The sequence below is a fragment of the Cryptomeria japonica genome, chromosome 11 (assembly GCF_030272615.1).
Source record: "Cryptomeria japonica chromosome 11, Sugi_1.0, whole genome shotgun sequence".
NCBI classification, from domain to species: Eukaryota; Viridiplantae; Streptophyta; class Pinopsida; order Cupressales; family Cupressaceae; genus Cryptomeria; species Cryptomeria japonica.
Genome location: NC_081415.1, coordinates 580,108,841 through 580,130,896, shown reverse-complemented (window position 1 = coordinate 580,130,896; position 22,056 = coordinate 580,108,841). Strand labels below are relative to the sequence as shown.

Below are 22,056 nucleotides of genomic sequence, written 5' to 3'. Positions count from 1 at the left end.
TCTTTAATTTATTACACAAAATGTGTACCAATTCTAACTCGTAACGACTGGTGGAATAGATAGGAGTTGTTATAGATATTAAACAAATAAATTGAAATTCCAGGCATTCCTATAGCATGTAGAATAAATCGGTGCAAATTTTAAATTTTGCATATTTGAAATTTGGGTCAATCATGTATGGTGTAAGATTGATCCTACAAGTCATGGGATTGACTATAGATAAGAAAGTGTAATATCAAGGTGGTGAATGAATGTCACGACATGGAGAGCAATGATACACATAATTCTAATAAATGTATCAGAATGCAAATAGCATGGATAAGAAAAGATCAAATGTATAGAAATGAATGTAAATGGAGAATAATGATAGATTGAAAAATGAGTTTAACTTTATACAAAAAGACAATTTGTTAATATACAATTGTCTTAAATCATTCCATCAAAATAAACCCAAAACTAAATAAAAATTCGCATAAATATACAAAGTCCATTATAATATCAACTTTGATTAAAACCATATATCCTCCACTACAACTATTCAACCAAAAAGCTCCACCAAAAAAATTTATAATTCATATTTACATAGAAACTATATACTAAACCTTTTCCTTCATATATAAAATTCAAAAATTGTACCATTCTACCATAGATAAACAGAGAAAATTACCGAAGCAGAAATCAATCTTGTATTAAATCGTCATTCCATCTAGAAATCATTTTTTCAAATGCTGCATCTCCGCAGCCATAAATAGTACTTAACGAATAATTGTTATGCTTTTCTCCTAAACGCATATAGCGTGGTATAATTCTCCTATCCAGACTATAACTAAAATATTGAGGGAATTTAACAAGTTCCTTTGGGGATCGTTGCATGACGTCGATGAAAAACTTATACTTGGGTTTTAGTACGTTGGTGACAGTCAAACCCAAAAGTGATGGTAGACGCCTTACCATATCTGCAACTTCTTCCCTGCATGCATATGAAGAGAGTAAGAACAATTCTAGAGAATCCATATGACGGAAAGACGTTAACAAATTTTATTTACAAAAAAAGTAAAACAAATAAATGAATGTTTTTAACGTCTACGATTACAGAGATTTTTGAAAAGCAACACCTCTTAGTTTTATTCAGAAGATTTTCTCCACACGACTTTATAGAGTTAAAAGTCTTTAATTGATATTTTTGCTAAGAATGGGCTGAACATTCAGTGATCATCCAACTCTCAAATTAATAACTCCAAACACCATTTACAGTCACATACATATGAGATCCGATAAAAGTTGAACAGGAAAAGAATATGTTCGATTCCACCCTAGAAAATAAATACAATATCCCACTACTGCTAAAACAATTTTAAGAGATCTTTAAAACTACAAAGAAATTGCATCCAAACAAAAAGCTGACAAGTACTAGGACATGACTGGCAAGTAATGCGCTTTAGTACAGCACATGAATTTGCATTGGGGTGTGAACAATGGATTGTTCTTTCGAAAACCAAATTTTGTCCTCATGGAAAGTTACTAAAGAAACAACCCAAGTCGATCTAATGATATTTGGAGCTATATTTATACAAATGCCTAGAATTTATTTTGTTATGAGTTGGCATTAAGTTATGTTGTTTTCAACACTAAATCAAACAACATACCACAAGAAAATTCATGAGATTTGTTTCTGATGAGGATAAGTAAATTTTAAATAATAAGCCTTTCTAAGTTAGAATTTCAATGAGGATATCTTGTTCATAGTTATAGTGCCATGCATGCTAGCATAACATTCCATAGAAATCTAACTAGAAAATGTTAGTATGCAATTTTTGTTGACCCTTGGAATTCTAGTAAAAATTACAGTGTAGCAAATACTCTCCGTTGACCTTTTGCAATGCTGCTAGGCAACAACTATCTATGCCTATACTTTCTATTAACCATTTTATTCTGCTAAGAAGCAGGTCTGTTCATAGTTATAGTGCCATGCATGCTAGCATAACATTCCATAGAAATCTAACTAAAAAATGTAAGTACGCAATTTTTGTTGGCCCTTGGAATTCTAGTAAAAATTACAATGTAGCAAATACTCTATGTTGACCTTTTGCAATGCTACTAGGCAACAACTATCTATGCCTATACTTTCTATTGACCATTTTTTTCTGCTAAGAAGCAGGTCATATTATAAAATATTTTGTGCGTGTTGGACCTCGGAACATAAATAGGGCATATACCATAAATTTCAAACAATTGGAATCGAATCCTTTAATGAGAAAATGGGAAAGGTATTAACAATGAGAGCATTGTTTGGATTTTATAAACTTTGCTTGTCATTTAGAGACATTCTATTATTTAAAATGTTCTACTTTTTTGCTTTTGATTAAGCATAACAGCAAAAGTCAAAACGGATCTCCAAGATGGAGACCACCAAAAAGATCATTACAAACACAAACAATAAAAAGGAGACAACATGAACAGCACAACAAAGAACACAGCACCCATACAAAACCCAAGAACACCCACCACAATCTACCCAGAGGAGGAACAGTCCAGCCCCTGAAGATTGAAGGCCACCTTCCTTTCCTCAAAGAGCTAGTGAGAGAATCCATGTCACTGCTAGAATCATGAACGGTCGATTTCTTTCCGATGTTCCTTTTGGTTCTGGTGAGCCCCCCTCAAGAATTTTCATGCTGGAAGCAGTGTTCTCCAAACATTGTTTGCTTAGTTCAAGGTCATTGGCCACTGATCCCTCCAGATCCCTAATCTTCTTTCCGAGCGAGAACATCTTGTATTGCATAATGTTGATCATTTTATGGTTGGAATAGTGGGTATTAATATGATAATGTTTATTATTAATTTTCATGTGAACATTGCTAACCTTTTCTTTATCAACACCAGTCAACTGATCATCCTTCCTCAATTCTTGTTCCTTTCTCTCCTCGTAATTGTGCTTCTAAGGGGGGCTCTCAATCTTGGTTTTTGTCTTTTTTAGGATGGGTCTCTTTTGTTTTCACTTTAGTAGTGGTGACTATGTTTTTCTTCTCCTTCCCATTAGGATCCAGGGAAGGTCTACTACTACACAAATTAACATTTGACACAATCTTCACCATTGTTGAAAAACTCTTACTGGGCAATAACTCTTTTGTCCCAAAAAATTTTAAAACTTGGGACTCGGCAAAAAATATTACTCAGCAACGATCTTCTAGCATGAGGATTGGAGGCAGTTTTATAGAGTTTGTGAGCTTTGGGTGGGGCCCATAGGCCATCAAGGTTTGACCTTGTGCATGGAGTTCAAAGAAATTTTTTATTTTTTTTTAAATTACTTTTGAGCCATCTAGCCAGGGGAGACACTTGGGCATCCCCAAGATGATTGAGAGGCTCCTAGGAATCCCTTGAACATCTCAAGGATGTCCTGACATCCCCAACATCCCCGAAATGACAAATGTGGTGGCAAGGCAGTTGAGGAGCGTCCCCCACAATTCCCTACATCTCGGATATGTACTCATCCCAAAAACCTTTGGTCTTTTTTTTTTGTGGGTGGGTGGCGGGGGGGTGGGGTGTGTGTGTGCAGGCCCATGGAACAATTCTTTAATCTTACTTGTGCCCATTCTTACCACCTTTGTGCCATCAATGTCCAATCTTGTGGCATCACGAATCAATTTTTATGTGATGTCAAACTCTAACACTACTGATTTTCACTTTTCCTTATGATCCAAGTTTATTGGAATTGGATCAAAAGAGCAAGGTCAAAGCCCCACATGGACTCAAAATATGACGCCACCCTACCCCTATAGAAAATGTCCCGTGATTCCTGATTTAGTTCTAATGTCTTCACAATAGGAGGACTCAACCCAACTATGTCACCTCCCATGATAGCAACTTCAATAGTTTTTTCAATAGTAGAGTTGACCAAAAGATGGAATAAAGATTAAGGTTACCATAAGTGGTAATTACGAGGCCAACTGTCTGTTTAAAGGGAATGTGAAATATCCCAAAACTAGGATATTGTTTCAAATCTGATTTGTTTTTTTTTGTTTTTGCCATGTTTTGCTTAATTTCATTGCAAAGTAACAACATGCAAACATGCAAAGGAAATGATATAGACTTCCATGGAAATAAGCATGTTACAAAGACAAATCTATTGATAATGATTCTGATATTAAACATGCATGATCATTTGAAACATACAGAAGAAGATTGAATGACATGCAAGAAGAGAGACCTATGCAATGTGTAGCTGCTGCTGTAGAGATGTGCCAATACCAACATGCAAGGAGGAATCAATATCAACCAAGTCTACAAATAATTGCCACAATATGAAGAATGATTACCGTCCAAACTTGGAGAAGCTGCTACTACACAATCGCCCTAGCCGGAAAATCTCCTCCAAAACCTAATTAGAATGATGCCAATCAGCTCAATGATGAAACCTGAGTGAGCCCACCTCTCAAGTAGCGTTGGGTTTCCGTCCAAGATATGAATATCCAAGGGTTTCCGTCCTCAAATATGGCTGCTACTGTCAAACCAGCAACAATGGAGAAATTATCAAGTACCAAATCAACATATCATAATCCTTGGAGAAGGAAGGAAACCCCTTAAATAGATTTTCTAAACCACTTTTGGACCTCAAAATCACAATGTGTGATTTTTAATAAACTTTTCCCTCCTCCAAGAGTTCTGTCCCACTTCCAGAAGGCTTAATAAATGTTATAAATTCATTTTATAACTTTGTCGTCATGATAAAGTCAATTTTATTTTATTACCACCTTAATAAAGTCACTTTAAGACTTTATTTCGTAACATAAGTCACTTTATTTTTATAATTTAATTTTATAACCAAAAGTGACTTTTCCCTTATTACTTTATGGGCTCAAAATAATATTATTATTTCTCCATCAATAAATAATTGACAATGCCAGCCTCTCATCCCTTATATCTTTGAATTAGCCTACCAGAATGACAAAAGAATAGGCTAATCAACACCCAAATGATCATTGGGGAGAAGGGGACATTACAGAATGCAATCTTAACCAACCTGTCACTGCCAACTCAAATCAACAAGCTACTGCCACCATAAACCACAAACCCTAAAATTATGGCAAAACTCCTTTAGGATTTTGTCCATTTTAACAAATCTTTTGAGAATATGATGTGAGTGGAGTATGTAGAAATAATTAACCAATAACTCCATTGCCTCTTCATAGTAATCATTGATGACATAATTATCACGACAATGATGACCTTGATATGTTCATCAACCAACCATGAGCACAATGTCATGATTAAGTCTTGATTAGGTGTTCGGATCAAGAAGATTTTCCAAATCATTGAGAAGAAGCAAGTCCACATAATCCGAGCCCCCTCACTAATCTCCAACATCTCCAGCTTCTCAACCCACTTCATTAGCAAGACCATCTGCAACCATGTTGTCTTCTTTAAAAACACGCCCAATAGTGAAGTGACAGGAATATTCTCAACTATCTGGCATCAAAAATAAAATTTCCCTACTTCCAACCGGATGCAAAGACACCATTGATGCAATCTATGATTAATTTGGAGTCACCTTCAAGAATGACATTTCTTATACCAATAGAAGAGGCAAAATGCAGACCCAACAAACCACCGTAGCCTCAGCTTGGTTATTGGTCCTAACCCATAGATTACTAACTAAGGCAGCAATGATCTCTCCTTTGCCATTTTTGATAACTCCTCCCCCCACTAGCAATCCATGGGTTTCCTGTGGAGACTGTTGATGTGTTTTTCATGCACTATGCAACACAAAATAAAATGCCAAAGACACTCTATCCTCTCTTGATCAGAATCTCCTCGGATACTAAATGATGTGATCAACCGAGATGACTCCAAGGTTTCTATTGATAGGTCTTGACGTATAGATAGCTCAATGGTCGTGATATGATTTGCTGAAATCACAAGGGAACTTACGTTGAATCTTGAATGTTGAACATTTGGATATTGCTGGAATGTGGAGATTAACTTGATTAAAAAGGGCAAAAGGATAGGGTTTAAGAAGACTACGCTACTCCTAAGAATGCAAGAGACAATGAACGATTGGGTGAAATTCAACTAAGCTCTGCTTCGCCATCAACGAACAACTCCACAAAGCTAGTGAGATCTTCTAAGGTAAGCACGTGATGTTCTAATCACTATTAACAACCATACCATCAAGGTGATGCATATCAAGGTATGAATAGCAATTGAAGTTAAGCTCATTTAAGGATTCCAATTGACCACACAAGGCAAACTTACAATCAGTAAATCGCTAGTGGTATGGATAAATGAATTTCACCATTAATCATTCACAATTCAATTCATTCATCTAATCAACATGAAAGCAAGTTTGTTGAAATAACACATCAAATCCACCATAGCTTCAATGAAATCATATGCTCTTTACAACAAAGTCTTGGCAACAATCTTTGCCTTCTCCTAAACTAACTTCTATTCTATTTGCTAACTATTGATTGCTATCTATGAACTATCATCTATTACTCCACTATTATTCTACTCTTGTTCACCCTTACAAATGAGAAAACCGAGCCTTATATAGATAGCTCATTACAATGAATGGCTCGGATTGATTCACAATCAATGGCCAAGATTACAAGGTGGAAACCCTAATTAGGGTTTGTTACAACTACTTTATTTTGGCCAATGAAATAACTACATTTAGGTCCAACATTGAATGTGAACCAATAGGAAATGAGGTTAGGTATCTCGAAGTTTGTGCATTCATGAGGTGAGTCAGGTACATTGCATCTGGACACGTTGATATGAAGCCCTTTGATTGATTGGTGATGACAAGGATGCCACCTCAGTCTGCTTGGTAGACTTGATACTCAACATCACAAGCAAGTGTTAATGCCACGAGCAATATCTCTTGATACTCAACATTATCCATGCCCGGTGTGATGAAGATGAAGACATCACTATGGTTAAGTCGGTCCTTTACCCTTGCTTACCTATCTTGCCTTGATCATCCTAACCTGATCAACTTGCCTTACTGCTAGCTGTCTTCTTGATGATGTTTGATGATTAAGCTTTTCTCTTTTGAAGTTGCAATGATGTTGATACGCTTTAGAGTGTAGGATTCTAATCTTTTTTAGATCTTGGACTTTGACCTTGATCTCCACTTTACATGATTCGAACTTGACCTTGATGTCAAAATACTTCCCTTGGATCGCTGTTCTGGTCCTCCTATAATCAGTCCTACTCCTTTGCCCTTACCTGCAAAACAAACAAAAGGGGGGTCAAATACATAAAATGCATACTAATCTTACCCATCCTCCATCTTATATGCCCTGATTTTGTCTGATCAATGGTGTCTTAAGGTCTGATTTTACTTAATGTCTGATTTTATGTTTGCTACAGGTTTGATTATACATGGAAATTAGCTCAGACCTGCTGTTGTTGCCTTCAACAAATGAATGAAACAAGCCTCCTCCTCAAGATCAAACCTTCCTAATCAAGATCGCACCTCCTTGATGTGGAGTTTGATCAATGAAATGATCGACAAATTCGCTGATCTTAATGAGTTTCGCACTGCCTGAAGGATTTCTATCAAGATTGCTTGGAAGGATTGCTTTGTATGATGTTTTGATTGTCATAAGAGACCTCCTCTTATAGGCACCAATGAGTGGGGTATGTCCTTTCAAATCCTAGGCCGACTTGACCCAGCAGACAAAACATTTAATCTCCTTGGTAAGCGCTTCACCCTTATTCATATGATAGCCGACTTAGCATTAAGCTTAGAGGCACCTTTGATAGGTTGGCTTTTTGTGCTTCATTTGCACAACCTAGGCAGAAATTGGTAGTCATATGCACAACCTGAGCGGCATTTTTTGGGTAGGCTTGCACAAAAATGTCAGCATTTGAAGGCTCTATTGCACAAGGATTTCGTCATTCGTGGTCCTTCATGCACAATCAAATCGGAAATTTTTCTCTTGTATGCACAATCATGTCGGAGATTTCGCTCTCTCATGCACAAATAATTTCAGCTTTTTAGCCTCCCTATGCACAAATGACCATGCTAAGTCAGATGTTGATGTTTGTGTGCACAATTTAACTAAGTCTTGATCGGATTTCTTCTATGTTGTTTGCACAAGAGTATCGGCATCTTTGAGGCTTGAGCATCATGACTTCCCTTGTCAGCATTTTTGGATAGGCATGTACAAACATGGTGGCTTTTTGGTGCTCAATTGCACAACCATTTTGGATTTTAGGTGCTTACTTACACAAGAATGGCGGCATTTAGGGGGTCATTTGCACAAATGTGGTGTCATTTTGCCTCCTTTATGCACAAAGTAGATGTTTATCTCGCCTAAGCCAAGCAAATTAGACCCTCATTCATACAAGTTTGGCGGAAATTTGGTATTTAATTGCACAAACTTGAACTTGCATTTCACCTAGGTGTGGCGGCTTTTTGTGGTTCATTTGCACAAATACCTTTATGTGAGCAAGCTCATTCCAAGACCACACCTCGAGCAAAATCTTGCCTTAGCTAAATTTTGCATCTTAAGACCTTAATAAGCCCAATGTTTGCATACTTCATCATCTTGGGATATTTGTTCAAAATTGAAAGCAACTCTAACAACAATTCTCTGAACCTAGCCTTTGACATCCAAAAACTCTAAGACCCACTCATGCTCGCAAATGAGATCTTGATGACTTGATCACCTAAAATAAGTTAATCATGAAAGTCTCAATTCGATAGAACCAACCTCCTCCTCACAAGCAAAGGCAAACTACTAAGCCAAGACAACTAACCTAAAACCCTAAGCCTAGAGCGAAAAAGTAGGGGTCCCCATTTGCAATGGAGCGATGTGTTAAACGTCACAACAAAGACCCCATCATAATCAACTATAAACCGACCGGTAGGGGTAGGCAGCCATTTTGTGCATGTCAGAGTCAACAATGTGTATTTCCCTCCTTACTCCCTAGCATCTTATAATTTTGGACTCGTATAGAGGAGGATGGGATTGTTTTTTAATGATAGAAAACTCCAAACTTTCAGACATAGCCCTGCAAATCAACATGGAGACTATTTCACAAATCAAGGACCATTCATTAGAACCAGAGTTCCGTGACTCACGGCGAGTCACGCAAGTCAGCGGGCCGGGTGACCCTAACCTGGGCTCGGACAGGTCAGGGGGCGTGACTCGCCGAGTCAGCGAGTCACTCCCTGACTCGCCGAGTCCGAGGGTCTTGACCCGGCCGGCGTCACTTAAAAAAGTGCAGAAGTTGGGTTGACCAAGCAGACAGAGAGGCTGAGGCTGTGGCTATGGTAGAGGAGGAGGATAGTGTTGTGAAATATGGATCAAAGAATAATGAGAATGATTATGGAAGACTGATTGCCGTGAGTTATTGATCGTCTCCATCATTGAATCCGGTTTAAATACAAGAGGAAAGGTTGCCTACGTAGGGACATGTCCATACGTGGCAGTTGCCACGTATGGGCATGCCCCTACGTGGCAGTTGCCACGTATGGACATGCCCCTATGGAGGCAACCGTTCATAACAATTAGTTTGTTTATGTTTAATTTCCGAACTGTATGCTCTGTTAATATATCACTCTCCAGATAATAACCGATTTACCATCAGTTAGATTCACGAGGGCTATATCTTAACACTCCCTCTTAGCAGGAGTGGATCTAAGTAATTTTCTTGGGAGCATATTCTGTCATGACTTCCAACACAATTCGAGACAACATTTAATATAGTCTTGTCATGACAATAAACTCAATATCATGATATCCGGCTCAGTCCGGGACAATCACTTAAGAAATCAATCATGAGATGATCACATACTTTAGGATCAAGATATCCGGCACAGTCCGGGACAACAACTTAATGTAGTCAATCTTGACACTTGGTCAACTATTGTCAAGATCGTCGCCTTGAAATAGTAACCTTAAACATAAGAAGATCGTCATCTTCTTGAACATAGTTAGAATATTGCAATATACATTTTATTTATTTATTCATGAACAAATTACACATGGTAGGAATTTCATCCTAATAATCTCAATTATAATCTAGTCATACCAAGTTTACTTCTGAAGTATTCTATCTTCAATCTTGCAAGTGGCTTGGTGAAGATATCAGCGTTTTGTTCTTCAGTACTGATGTACACTAGTTTTATGACGTTTCGATCTACCATATCTCTTATGTAGTGATAAGGGATCTCGATATGTTTGGATTGATTGTGAAAAACTGGATTTACTGAGAGCTTGATACAGCTCTGATTATCACAATGAATTATTGTTGAATTCAAAGTTTTTCCAAATAATCCAAATAATAACTTTCTTAGCCATACCGCTTCATGAGCTCCCATGGAGGCTGCCATATATTCTGCTTCGGTGGAGCTTTGTGCAACTGCTGACTGTTTTCTGCTGAACCAAGATATCATAGCAGAACCAAGACTGAAGCAACACCCTGTAGTACTTTTACGGTCAGTGGTACTTCCAGCCCAATCAGAATCAGAATATCCTTCAAGTTGAATCTCAACATTTTCATACTTTAAGCCAAGTCCGATTGTGCCTCGTAAATATCTTAGAATGTGTTTAGCAGCCATTAGAGGTATCTTCTTAGGTTCACACATGAAGTGACTTAATACATTTGTAGCATAGCAGATATCAAGACGAGTATTTACCAAATACATGAGTGAACCGACGATTTGTCTGTAGAGTGTGGGATCTGTAGGTTCTGAATCTTCTACCTCAATTTTCAGCTTGTGCAAATTAGTTTCCATTGGTGTAGCTAATGGCTTACACTCCATCATCCCAAATCTAGTTAGAATATCTGTGGTGTACTTTCCTTGATTTAGGAAGATGTAGTTTTTCTTCTGCCATACTTCTAATCCCATAAAATAATGTAGAAGCCCTAGATCCTCATATCGAATTCTGCTGCCAGATCTTGCTTACATTTCTCAATGAGATTATCCTCTCCTGTTATCAAAAGATCATCCACGTAAAGGATCAATATAATCATATTGCCATTTGAAGCCTTGAAGTAGATGTTGGGATCTGCTAGGTTCTTGGAGTACCCTAGTTTGGAGAGATAGTTGTCTATCCTTGCATACCAGGCCCTAGGTGCTTGTTTTAACCCATAGAGAGCTTTCTTTAGTTTACAAACATAGCAATTTTTATCACGTATGGTGAATCCTTCTGGTTGTTCTATATATACTTCTTCTTCAATTGAACCATTTAGGAAGGCAGTCTTTACGTCCATTTGGTGAATTTTCCATCCTTTGGATGCTGCAATTGCAATATTGTTCTTACTGACATATACCGGGCAACTGGGGCAAATGTCTCTTCATAATCAATTCCTGCTTTCTGAGAGAATCCCCTGGCCACAAAGTGAGCTTTATGTTTTTCAATGCTGCCATCAGATGCATATTTGATCTTGAATAACCACTTGGATGAGACAACTGATTTGTCTTTTGGTCTAGGCACTATATCCCAAACATCATTCTTTAGTATAGATTGATATTCTTCAACCATAGCATCTTTCCAAGCCTGTTTTGATAAGGCTTCTCTGACATTTGTTGGTTCAGAATTTGTGAGTTCGGTTAGAAGTGCAGCATAACATTTTAGAGTTCTTGTTCTCTTATTTTCTTTGGAAATTTCATTTGGTTCTACATTATTCTCTTCAATTATTTTCCTTGCCCATAGAGGTCTTTTCTTGTTATTGAGTGTTTCAATATTTTCATCAACAAGAGGTTCAAAAACTCTTATGATGTCCTCCCTCTCAGTGTCTGAAGGTTCTGAATTTTCTATGATATTCTCCCTCTCAATCTCAGTTATGTGATCTTCTTCTTCTTTAGTAATGTTATCATCCTCAGGTTCTTTGAGTGTAGTGTTTTCTTCAAACTTTACATCTCTACTTATCTCAACAGATTTTTTCCCTGGAATGTAAATGCGATATCCTTTAGTATTTTCACTATAGCCAATGAAGATACCTCTTTTTCCGGATGGTTCTAGTTTTGTCCTCTTTTCTTTAGGAACATGTATATATACGGGACAGCCAAATATCCTTAAATGACTTAATTCTGGTTTGTTCCTTGTAAAAGCTTCTTCAGGAGTTATGTTTTCTAGAACTGAGTGCGGACATCTGTTTTGAATGTAGACTGTTGTATTTGAAGCTTCTGCCCAGAATAAAGTGTGTAAGTTTTGGTCATGCATCATGGCTTTTGCTGCTTCAATTATGGTTTTGTTCTTTCTTTCTGCTACTCCATTCTGTTGTGGATTATATGGTACAGTATACTCCCTCTTAATCCCAACAAAATTACAAAAGTCTTTGAAGTTGTTAGATGTATATTCTCCCCCATTGTCGGATCTTAACACCTTAATTTTCTTCCCTGATTGGTTTTCTACTAGTGCCTTGAATTCTTTGAACTTAGTTAGTACTTCATTTGAGTCTTTGCACTTTAGAAAATATATCCATGTTTTTCGAGAGTAGTCGTCAACAAAGATTATGTAGTATAAGGATCCAATTAGGGATGGTGTTGACATGGGACCGCATAGGTCTGAGTGAATTAGTTCTAAAATAACTTTTGATTTGTGCTCGCTTGAGGGAAAAGAAACTTTCACATTCTTTCCCAAGGCACATCCTTTGCAAATGCCTGTGTGTTCAGATTTTAGTTGGGGCAATCCTGAAGTAATCTTCTTTATGTTGGATAGAGCACTATATCTTAGGTGTCCTAATCTTTTGTGCCATAATTCATTATTATTTGAAACTTCAAGATTTAGTGCTTCCTTTTGATCACTGCAAAGTTTGTATAGGCTACCATCTCTTGAACCTACTGTTATGGCATTTTTGATATTTGTATTTTTAGGCCAAAGTAGAACTTTATCTTCATTGAAGGTAACCCGATATCCTTGATCAGCTAGGCCTGAGATTGAGACTAGATTTTTTTTTATTCTAGGTACAAACAGAACATCCTTTAATTGTAGAGATACTCCATTTCTTAGTTTGATAGTACAGGTCCCAATTCCTTTCACAGGATATGTGGAGTTATCTCCAATAGTAACCTCTTCACTTGAGTGCCCGTTAAGTGTTTCAAACTGATTTATGAATCCGGTTATATGCCTTGATGCTCCACTGTCTACGATCCAAGTGTTTTTATTTGTATTTATTTCGCTTGATAGGGCTAAGAAGAAAAGTGAGTTTTCTCCTTTGACTTCGGCTAGAGTAGCTTGTGTTTTCTTCCTTTCTGGACAATTCCTGTGAGTGTGCCTATATTTGTCGTATTTGTAACACTGAATTTTAGACATATCTCTTTTCTGATGGTTTTTATTTCCTCTCTTCCGTTTGGAGAACTTTTTCTTTTTGTTGAAGGTATTTGTATTAAGTGCTTGGATTTCTCCTTCTTTATTTGGCCCTAATCGTCTTGAGATTAGTCGAGATTCCTCTTGAATGCACTCATTCTTAAGTTGTTCAAATTTGGGTAAGGGGGGTGTTCTGCTAATACATTGAATGTAGGATTCCCATGAAATTGGTAATCCTCTTAGGGCTATGAGAGAGATTTCTTGATCATCTACCTCATTTCCAATAGTTTGTAATTGGTCTTTTACTTCAGATATCCTTGAAAAGTATGTAGATATTGTATCATCTTTATTCATCTTTATGTTTAAAAGTTTGTTGTTTCAAGGTTAACATTCTGCTCGCATTGTTAACTTCATATGTATTTTTAATGGCTTTAAATACTTCATATGCTTTAAGCAGTCTGGCTATAGATGGAAGAATATGATCTTTGATTGAGTCAATAATTATTTTCTTTGCTTTATTATTACACCTTTTCCAGGTAGATTTCTCTGGTTCATCATTTGGCATGTCAAGATTTTCTTCTATGTAAGACTCTAATTCTAGTTCTTCAAGAATGGCAATGATTCGTATCTTCCAGGAAACGAAGTTGGAGGCTCCTTCGAGTCTATCTTCCACTCTCATATTACTTGACATTTTGAATATTTTCTTAGTTGGATATATCCTCTGCGTATATAGCCTCTGCGTCGATTTGTTATTTACTTCCGATAAATGCTTATGAGTAATATGGCTGTCTAATTTATTCTCTTAATAACCTGGCTCTGCTACCATGTTGTGAAATATGGATCGAAGAATAATGACAATGATTCTGGAAGACTGATTGTTGTGAGTTATTGATCGTCTCCATCATTGAATCCGGTTTAAATACAAGAGGAAAGGTTGCCTACGTATGGACATGCCCCTACGGAGGCAACCATTCATAACAATTAGTTTGTTTATGTTTAATTTCCAAACTGTATGCTCTGTTAATATATCACTCTCCAGATAATAACCGATTTACCATCAGTTAGATTCATGAGGGCTATATCTTAATAGATAGAGCACGATCAGGCACATCACCTATGGCTACTCAGACTAGCACATCACAAGCAGAGACTATGGCTACTCAGTCATCCAGGACCTACCTTAGACGCCTTTCTAGGAGGCAAATAGACGAGGCTGAGCCTGAGCCTGAGCCATAGACTTGTTTTTGTTTACACTTTACAGTTACATATATGTTTGGGAACATTTGAAGACATAGATTATATATACATTAGACAACATTTATAACTCTATATATCTCTGTTTTCTAATTCCTTCAGCTACAGTTTACATTTCTATGCATGTGATGGATGTATGTTTATGTATGTGATCAAATTAGCTTCTATTTGATGATGTTATAGTGTCTTTAAGCTTAATTCAATAATGGGTGTATGAAACAAGTTTTAAATCATTAAAAATCTCTAAATTTCAAGGGTTTTCTTATTTTGCCGAGTCATTGTCGAGTCCGAGCCGAGTCAGCCTTGCCGAGTCAGAGCCGAGTCCGAGTCTGGGAACTTTGATTAGAACACACCCCATCCAACAAGGAGAAACTTGATACATTCTACGAATGAAGCATCCTGGTCAGATTACTTATTGATGCTAGAGTCCAGCTCATCTCCTATGAACATGCACATATTATAATTAACAACCTGTTTTTATTGTATTCATGAATGCACAAGCTGTTTATCTGGGAGATGCGTTAATTCATAAGTGCATACTTATTTCAACAAATATTTATGATCATCTCCAATTTCACATCCCAACACATTACATTTAAAAATGTGTACAAGGTGATCTTGACAAAGGTGGCAGCTCTTATACAAGCGATCAATTAAAAGTTTCATCAATCATGGGATGCCATTCAAACTCACTTCCCATTATTAGATGTATATTGGTTAAAATAAACTCCTACCTCCAATGTTACACAAATCATCGAATGATAAGGCAAAGCATGTATTTCCATTAATTAGTCTTGGCCATTTATTTGAATTCAAGTTATGGCACAACGAAATCAAAGATTAGCTGTTATAAATAGTGTTGGGACAGTTCAAAACATCTAAGGACTACAACTAAAAAAGGTCACTAAATTGAGAGTCTACAATGTCAACATTTAACAGTATTATATGTTAAAGGACCCAAATTAACTACACACATGTAAAATTAAGAGCAAACAAATATATATAAAGAGATATCATATATCCTAACAATTATTGTACTTCATAACATAAACCAAAGTTACCAGGTTCAAAAAAATTGATTTGTGTGGGAGGTTAAAAAAATTTATATAGGATTTGAAAGGTCCAGACTGAATCAGACAAATTTGAACGGTCCAAAAAATTGGGATCAAGCCAGATTTGGTAACTATGACACAAACAGAGCACGATAAAGAATAATCACAGCATGCAACAATGATCCTCCAAGACCGATCTTTAATGTAGACAATCTGCACTAGCAATCAAGGGTGAACATAGCAGACCTACCAGTCCAAAGTGTGCAATCTTGATATAAGTTGTCACACCACCAATGGAGGGAGTGGAAGGAGATTTAATTATGTATAATGCGTAAAATACTCATTTACATAACTGCCATTAGGAGGAAAACCTTAATAGATTAAGAACTCCCGTTCAAGGTAAAGGCCTAACTAACATGGTACTATTCCCAATGAGGACTACAAGTTAACAACATAAAGGACACCAAGTCAAGGGTACAACCTATCACTGACACCCCTCTCTAAATTTTACTTGGGAGCATAGAAGGAAATCTGTTGTTACGTAACATCCACCTTTAATAACTTTCATAACAAGCAATAATAAAAGTCTCCAAGAATGGCAACGATGATAGTAGAAGTGTGCATGCCAAAGCCAATAGTAAGCTCCAAAGGCCAAAGTGTTAAATATCAACAAAAATGCTTCAAGTAAGGAAAACATGACTTAACCAACTGCTTTTTACTAAAAACACATGGTATACACCTCTCATCCACACTAATCTTAACTCAAATACATTACAAACTTGTCCAACTGGTTTTCTTTGATTTCTCACACTTTCACATACTCTACACTTAATTAGAAACATACACTTGAAACCTACTTGTCTTAGAGACTTTCATGTAGATCTTTTGCACGTTGCATTTACTCCTTGTTGATGTGTTTTTTATGACTATATGCAATACATAATAAAATACTAAGTATTCTACCCTCTCCTGAACAAAGACCTCTCGAATTCTAATCTATGTGATCAAACGAGACGACTCCAAGGTTCTGATAGTCAGGTCTTTACTTTATAGTGTGGAAAGACTCAGTGTGTTGATCTGATTTTGCTGGAATCACAAGGGGACTTACGTTGAGCATGATGAATGTTGGAACATGAAAACTAACTAATCTGCTTGGAAAATAAAAGGCAAAAGAGATAAGGGTTTAAAAAGACTATGCTACTCCTAAGATCAATGATGACAATGAATGATACTTAGACTGAGAAACTCCTTCAAATCAAGTCTTGCTTCGCCATAATGACAACTACACAATATTGATGCAACCTTCTAAGGAAAATGGAAAATTTTCATATTGCAAATACATCACTCAAATACCCAATGCTAGCACAACTTGAATGAGTATCCCCAATCGAACTTAGCACAATGACGAGGTTCAGGTTAACTTTACGCTGTGACTTACAATCAGCAAACCACAAAAAGCATGAACCAAGGAATTCATCATAATATCCTTATAAGCATCCACCAAAATCAATGAACTTTACTTAAACTATGAGAAGTAACAAGAAACCATGCAACAAGTTGAAATAATACACAAGGATCCACCATAACTTCAATGAGATGAAGCATTTATTTCCACAAGCCTTGGCAACAATTTTTTGTTTCCTCCTCCTACTCTACTTCTAACTCTTAATTGCTTATACTATCAAATTACTAACTATTGTCTAGCCACTATTCTTTGCTACTCTCTATTCACTTACAAATGAGAAATTGGAGCCTTAAATAGAGGGCTCATTACATTCCAATGGCTCAAATTGATTCTAGAATCAATGGCCAAGATTTTACAACAAAACCCTAATTAGGGTTTTGTTGACGTGTATTTTGTACACTATCAAACACAGAATAAAATACCTAAAGGTACCTTATCCTCTCTTGAATAAAGTCTCTGATTGCTGAAGATGTCGCAAAGAAGGATCAATTAGGGTGACTCCAATGTTCTTTTATGTAGGGTCTCTACGTGTGGATAAGCTCTCTGTGGTATGATGTGATTTGCTGGAATCACAAGGGGACTTACATTTGATGATTGAACTTCTGATCTGCTTTGAATATTGCTGGAACACAGGATTTCACTAGCTTTGATTTGAAAAAAGAAAAAAAGATGAGGGCGAGGAAAGGATCTAATTCTAATACTAGGAATGTAAGAGCAATGAATGATCTTTGATGAAATTCTAACTAGGTCTTGTTTTCACATCGCAGGACCATCTCCACAAGGCTAGTGCGATCTTCGAAGGGAAGCTTTATGATGTTCAAATCATCACTGCAGGCATAGACACCATCAGGTTGATGCATATCAATGAAGAAGCGACAATTGAAGTTAAGCTTAAGCTGAATGATTCCAATTGACTACACAAGGCAAGTTTGCAATCAACAAACTGCTAGTAGTATGGATATACGAATTCCACCATCAATCAAGCACATTTCTTCCACTCTTCTAATAACATGAAATCAAATATGAGAAGTATAAAGACCATGCAAATTGTCGAATCGACCCATAAATTTCACCATTTCTTCAATGAAGTTACAAGTCTTTTACAACAACATCTTGGCAACAATCTTTGCCTTCTCTCTCTACTCTACTCTAATTGCTATTCTATCTTATTACTTATCTATTTCTAATTCTAACTCTCTAACTCTCTAACTCTCTAACTCCTTTACAAAATGAAATGCCAGGGCTTATATAGTGCCCTCAATACAATTCGATGGCTGAGATCAATTCGAGATCAATGGCCAAGATTTTACAATGAAAACCCTAATTAGGGTTTGTTACAACCATTACATAACATTTAATGCTTGACCAATGATAAAATTGTATTGCTTGGACACATGTCCTCTCTGAAAAATTCCACCAATGGATAGCCGAGGTAGGTACATCGGAGTTTGTGCCACCTTCCATGAGTTAGGTACATTGAATCTGGACATGCTGAGGTGGACCACACTAACTGGAGAAGTGATGACTAGGATGCCACCTCATTTGACACTTGGAACTTGGTAGATATTCAACTTGATGTTGTTGAGAAGCTAGCTTTAATTAATTCTTCTGGAACTATCTGCTTCTTCAACGAACCCTTCGCTTTGACTTCTTGTGTCCTTGATTTGCAGGATGATGATGTACCTCGCCTTGGAACGCTGGATTGGAAGAGGTCGCCCCTATCTTGATGATGCTTGATCGAAGAAAGCCATCCTTGTCGATGCTAGACTGGAGGAGGTCGCCCTTGTCCTTGCTTGATCTTCCTTGAGGAGACCGTCCTTCGATTTGTAGATCTTTCGAGCTTGGGAGTCGCCATCTTGATACCTACACAACATTTTAAAATTTAGTAATATATCTTGAAATCTAAAAATTAAACTTTAAAAGGAAGATTCAAGATTTTAATTAGGAAACTTCATGATAAATCTTGAGTTATCATTTCCTAATTAACCCTGCAATACTTAGACTTTTCTAAAAAATGTCTAAAAAAAATCAAACCTTGAATAAGGGTGTCAAGATGATTTTGCCATACCTCCTCTTGAGAATTAACTCTAAGAAATGATGTAAAAATAGATGAATTTTGCTAGGCAAAGTGTAGATCAAAGCCCTTCTCTTGAAAAAATTGTGCCTCCATTAGCTAGCTTCTTCAAGATCTGGAAATTCGCCTTCAAATGTCTTCAAAAATCTGGAAATTATCCTCCAATCTAGCAAGAAATTCGCCTCTCCAATAGCCTTCAATATGAATTTCACCCTTCTTAGTCTCCACTCTTGGTAGAAATTCGCTCCTCAAATTGCTCTTCCAAATCGCACTTGAAATGATGAGTGAATGATTTGAATAATGAAAACATGCCTCAAATATATAGAGCGCTCACCATTTATTTCCATGGGCCGACTTGGTGAAATAGGCCCCAAAATAGATAAAATTAATAAAAAGAAAGAGGCCGACTTTGCAAAAAATAATAGATAATACCCCAAGCGCCCTCTTTTTTTATTTTAAATTAATAATAATTAATTTCAAATGCCTTTATAAAAAATTTAGATTTTAAGGCTCAAAATTAATTATTAAATGCCATGCGCCTTTATTAAATGCCAATTTAATTGAAATTTTTTAAAATATTTTGAAGTTTTTAACGAATTTGGCATCTAATGTAATTTGCTAAAATAAGGCAAAAAATAACGAATGTTGATAACTTCGCTCTGGTCCCTTGGAGAGGGACAGGAGCGCTATTGCCAATTGTCATCGAAATTTGTGGTCCTTGCAACTCCATTCCACCCCGAAGCACCTTAAGTATCATTCCAAACTTGTGCTTTGGCCTAGATTCGTCCAAACTTGGCGAGAAGGACTGGATATTAGGTTTTTCGCCCTGGTCCCTTGGAGAGGGACAGGAGCTATTTTGCAAATCCAAGGTTATCCGTCCTTTGTTAGCCTTCCAAATTATATTCAATGGATAAATCATGTTTTCCTTGGTCTCTTCAAATCATAAAATTGTCTTGATCCTACAAGAACAGTGCAAATTTGAAATTCAAGCTCCAGTCCTTCAGTGAGGGACGGGAGCACTTTTGCAATTACAAGCCAATTCGTCCTTTGCTAGCTTCGAAAATTATCTTCAACGGATCGATTGTGTCTTCCTCCACCCACCTCAAACGCGAAACTTGCTTTCCTTTTGCCAAAAACTTGCCTTGAGGGAAAATCGCTCTGGTCCCTTGGAGAGGGACAGGAGCGCCCTTTGAAAATAGCCCTGGTCCCTGGGTGAGGGACAGGAGCGAACTTGTCATTTAGGTTGGTTTTCTCCTTTGTGGCCCACTTAAATTATATTCAACGGACAGAGCACACTCCCCTTGGCCTCTTCCAATCGCAAAATTATTTAAGTCTTGTGAGGATAATGCAAATTTGGGATTCAAGCTCCGGTCCTTCAGTGAGGGACAGGAGCGAATTTTGCTCTCTAGGCCAAATCGTTACAATTTTCATCAAAAAATGTCTTGGCTAAGGAAGATATCATCTTACTTCATGCTATGAATAAAAGTTAATGTCCAAAAAAGGTCTAAAATTGTGCATATAAAGAAAAGCGCTCTGGTCCTTCAGTGAGGGACAGGAGTGAATTTGACCTTCTAGGCAAAAACTTCATCATTTCATTGTTTTTGATCAAGTTTGGATGCTCTATCATGCTCATTTCGTCCTTCACCATGCTTTTGATGTCTCAATTTAACCAAACAAGGCCAGGAATGGCTCAAATAAGTATTTTCGCCCTGGTCCCTTGGTGAGGGACAGGAGCGCTTTGCCTTGGTCCCTTGGAGAGGGACAGGAGCGAAATTCGCTCTGGATCCTCAGTGAGGGACAGGAGCGAAATTTGACTTTTTGAACTCTCTATCAGGATAATTTTTATGGAATATAACATTTAAGTATAAGTGACATATATACTTTCAGGATGTTTGAGAGTGGTTTCAGACCTCTAGGAGTTATATTGCAAAATCTAGTTTTTTGAGGTTTTTCAGTTTCCAAACTTAGTCAAATTTCAGGATCAAGACATCACTCAAGCCGGACTTGCTTATCCATGTGATCCCCTGGGCGACACTCAAAATGCAAAGGCTAACTAACAAAACCCTAAAAGACCAAAAAAACAAACCCTAAAAAGCAAAAAAAAGCAAGGGTCCCCATTTGCAATGGGGCGATGTGTGAAAACGTCACAACAGGTTTGTTACAACAAACTCCTTTTGGCCAATGTGAGAATAGGAGACATTGTAAATCATCCACTTGCTAAGTCTAGTTCATTGCACTTGAACATGTTTGACTGGGATGCCACCTCAGCTTGCCTTGCAAATTTGATTCCTCATCATGAATAAGTGTTGATACCTTAGGCAATATCTCTTGGTACTCAACATTTCCAATTACCCAATGTGATGAAGATGTTGGGACCAAAGTAGCCAAAAACTCCTGTGTCCCTCCCTAGGTGCTTGTATCCTCATATCCAAAACGGATACGTATCCAATACAACCTGGATACATGTTAGATACTGTACCCATGCATGCCCAAAAAACCTTGATTTCCAACCATGCCAAATAGGTGATGTGGTTTTTTCAAAATTTGACGTAAATCTTCTTAAATTTAATTTAAAAAAACTTCATTCATGCAATTTAAATAAAAAAATTGGTATAAACAAAACCTACACCAAATGAGAAAGACAAATGAAATGTTTTTCTATTTTAGCAACCCATTTCTTTGGGTTATCTTCCAATGCAATTCTACTATTTTTGCATATTGTATATTGTTAAATCAAGTTATAATTATTTATGTAGAAATTATGTGTCTATATTACTTTTGAAGTAATGAACATCTCCTCTAACAACTTAGAAATTTGTGTTAAATATGTGTATGTGTTTTTTATGAATGTTGTATCCATATTGGGGGTCTTAAAAAATGGTCGTATCCGTATCCAATACCATATCCGTTTTTGTATCAGTATCCATGTCCATGCAACTTTGG

At 36.9% G+C, this 22,056-nt stretch overlaps 1 protein-coding gene across 3 annotated transcripts in view; it reads right to left on the bottom strand.

Moving 5' to 3' along the window:
- Positions 1–663: 663 nt before the first annotated feature.
- The window catches only part of LOC131072921 (transcription termination factor MTERF4, chloroplastic), a 53,148-nt gene continuing 31,755 nt past the window's right edge, over positions 664–22,056 (bottom strand). For all 3 annotated transcript variants that reach the window (XM_058009223.2, XM_058009221.2, XM_058009222.2), the window contains one exon: positions 664–970. In XM_058009223.2, the coding sequence (XP_057865206.1) occupies positions 679–970 (292 nt within the window). In that variant the 3' untranslated portion in view covers positions 664–678. The remainder of the gene's footprint in view (positions 971–22,056) is intronic.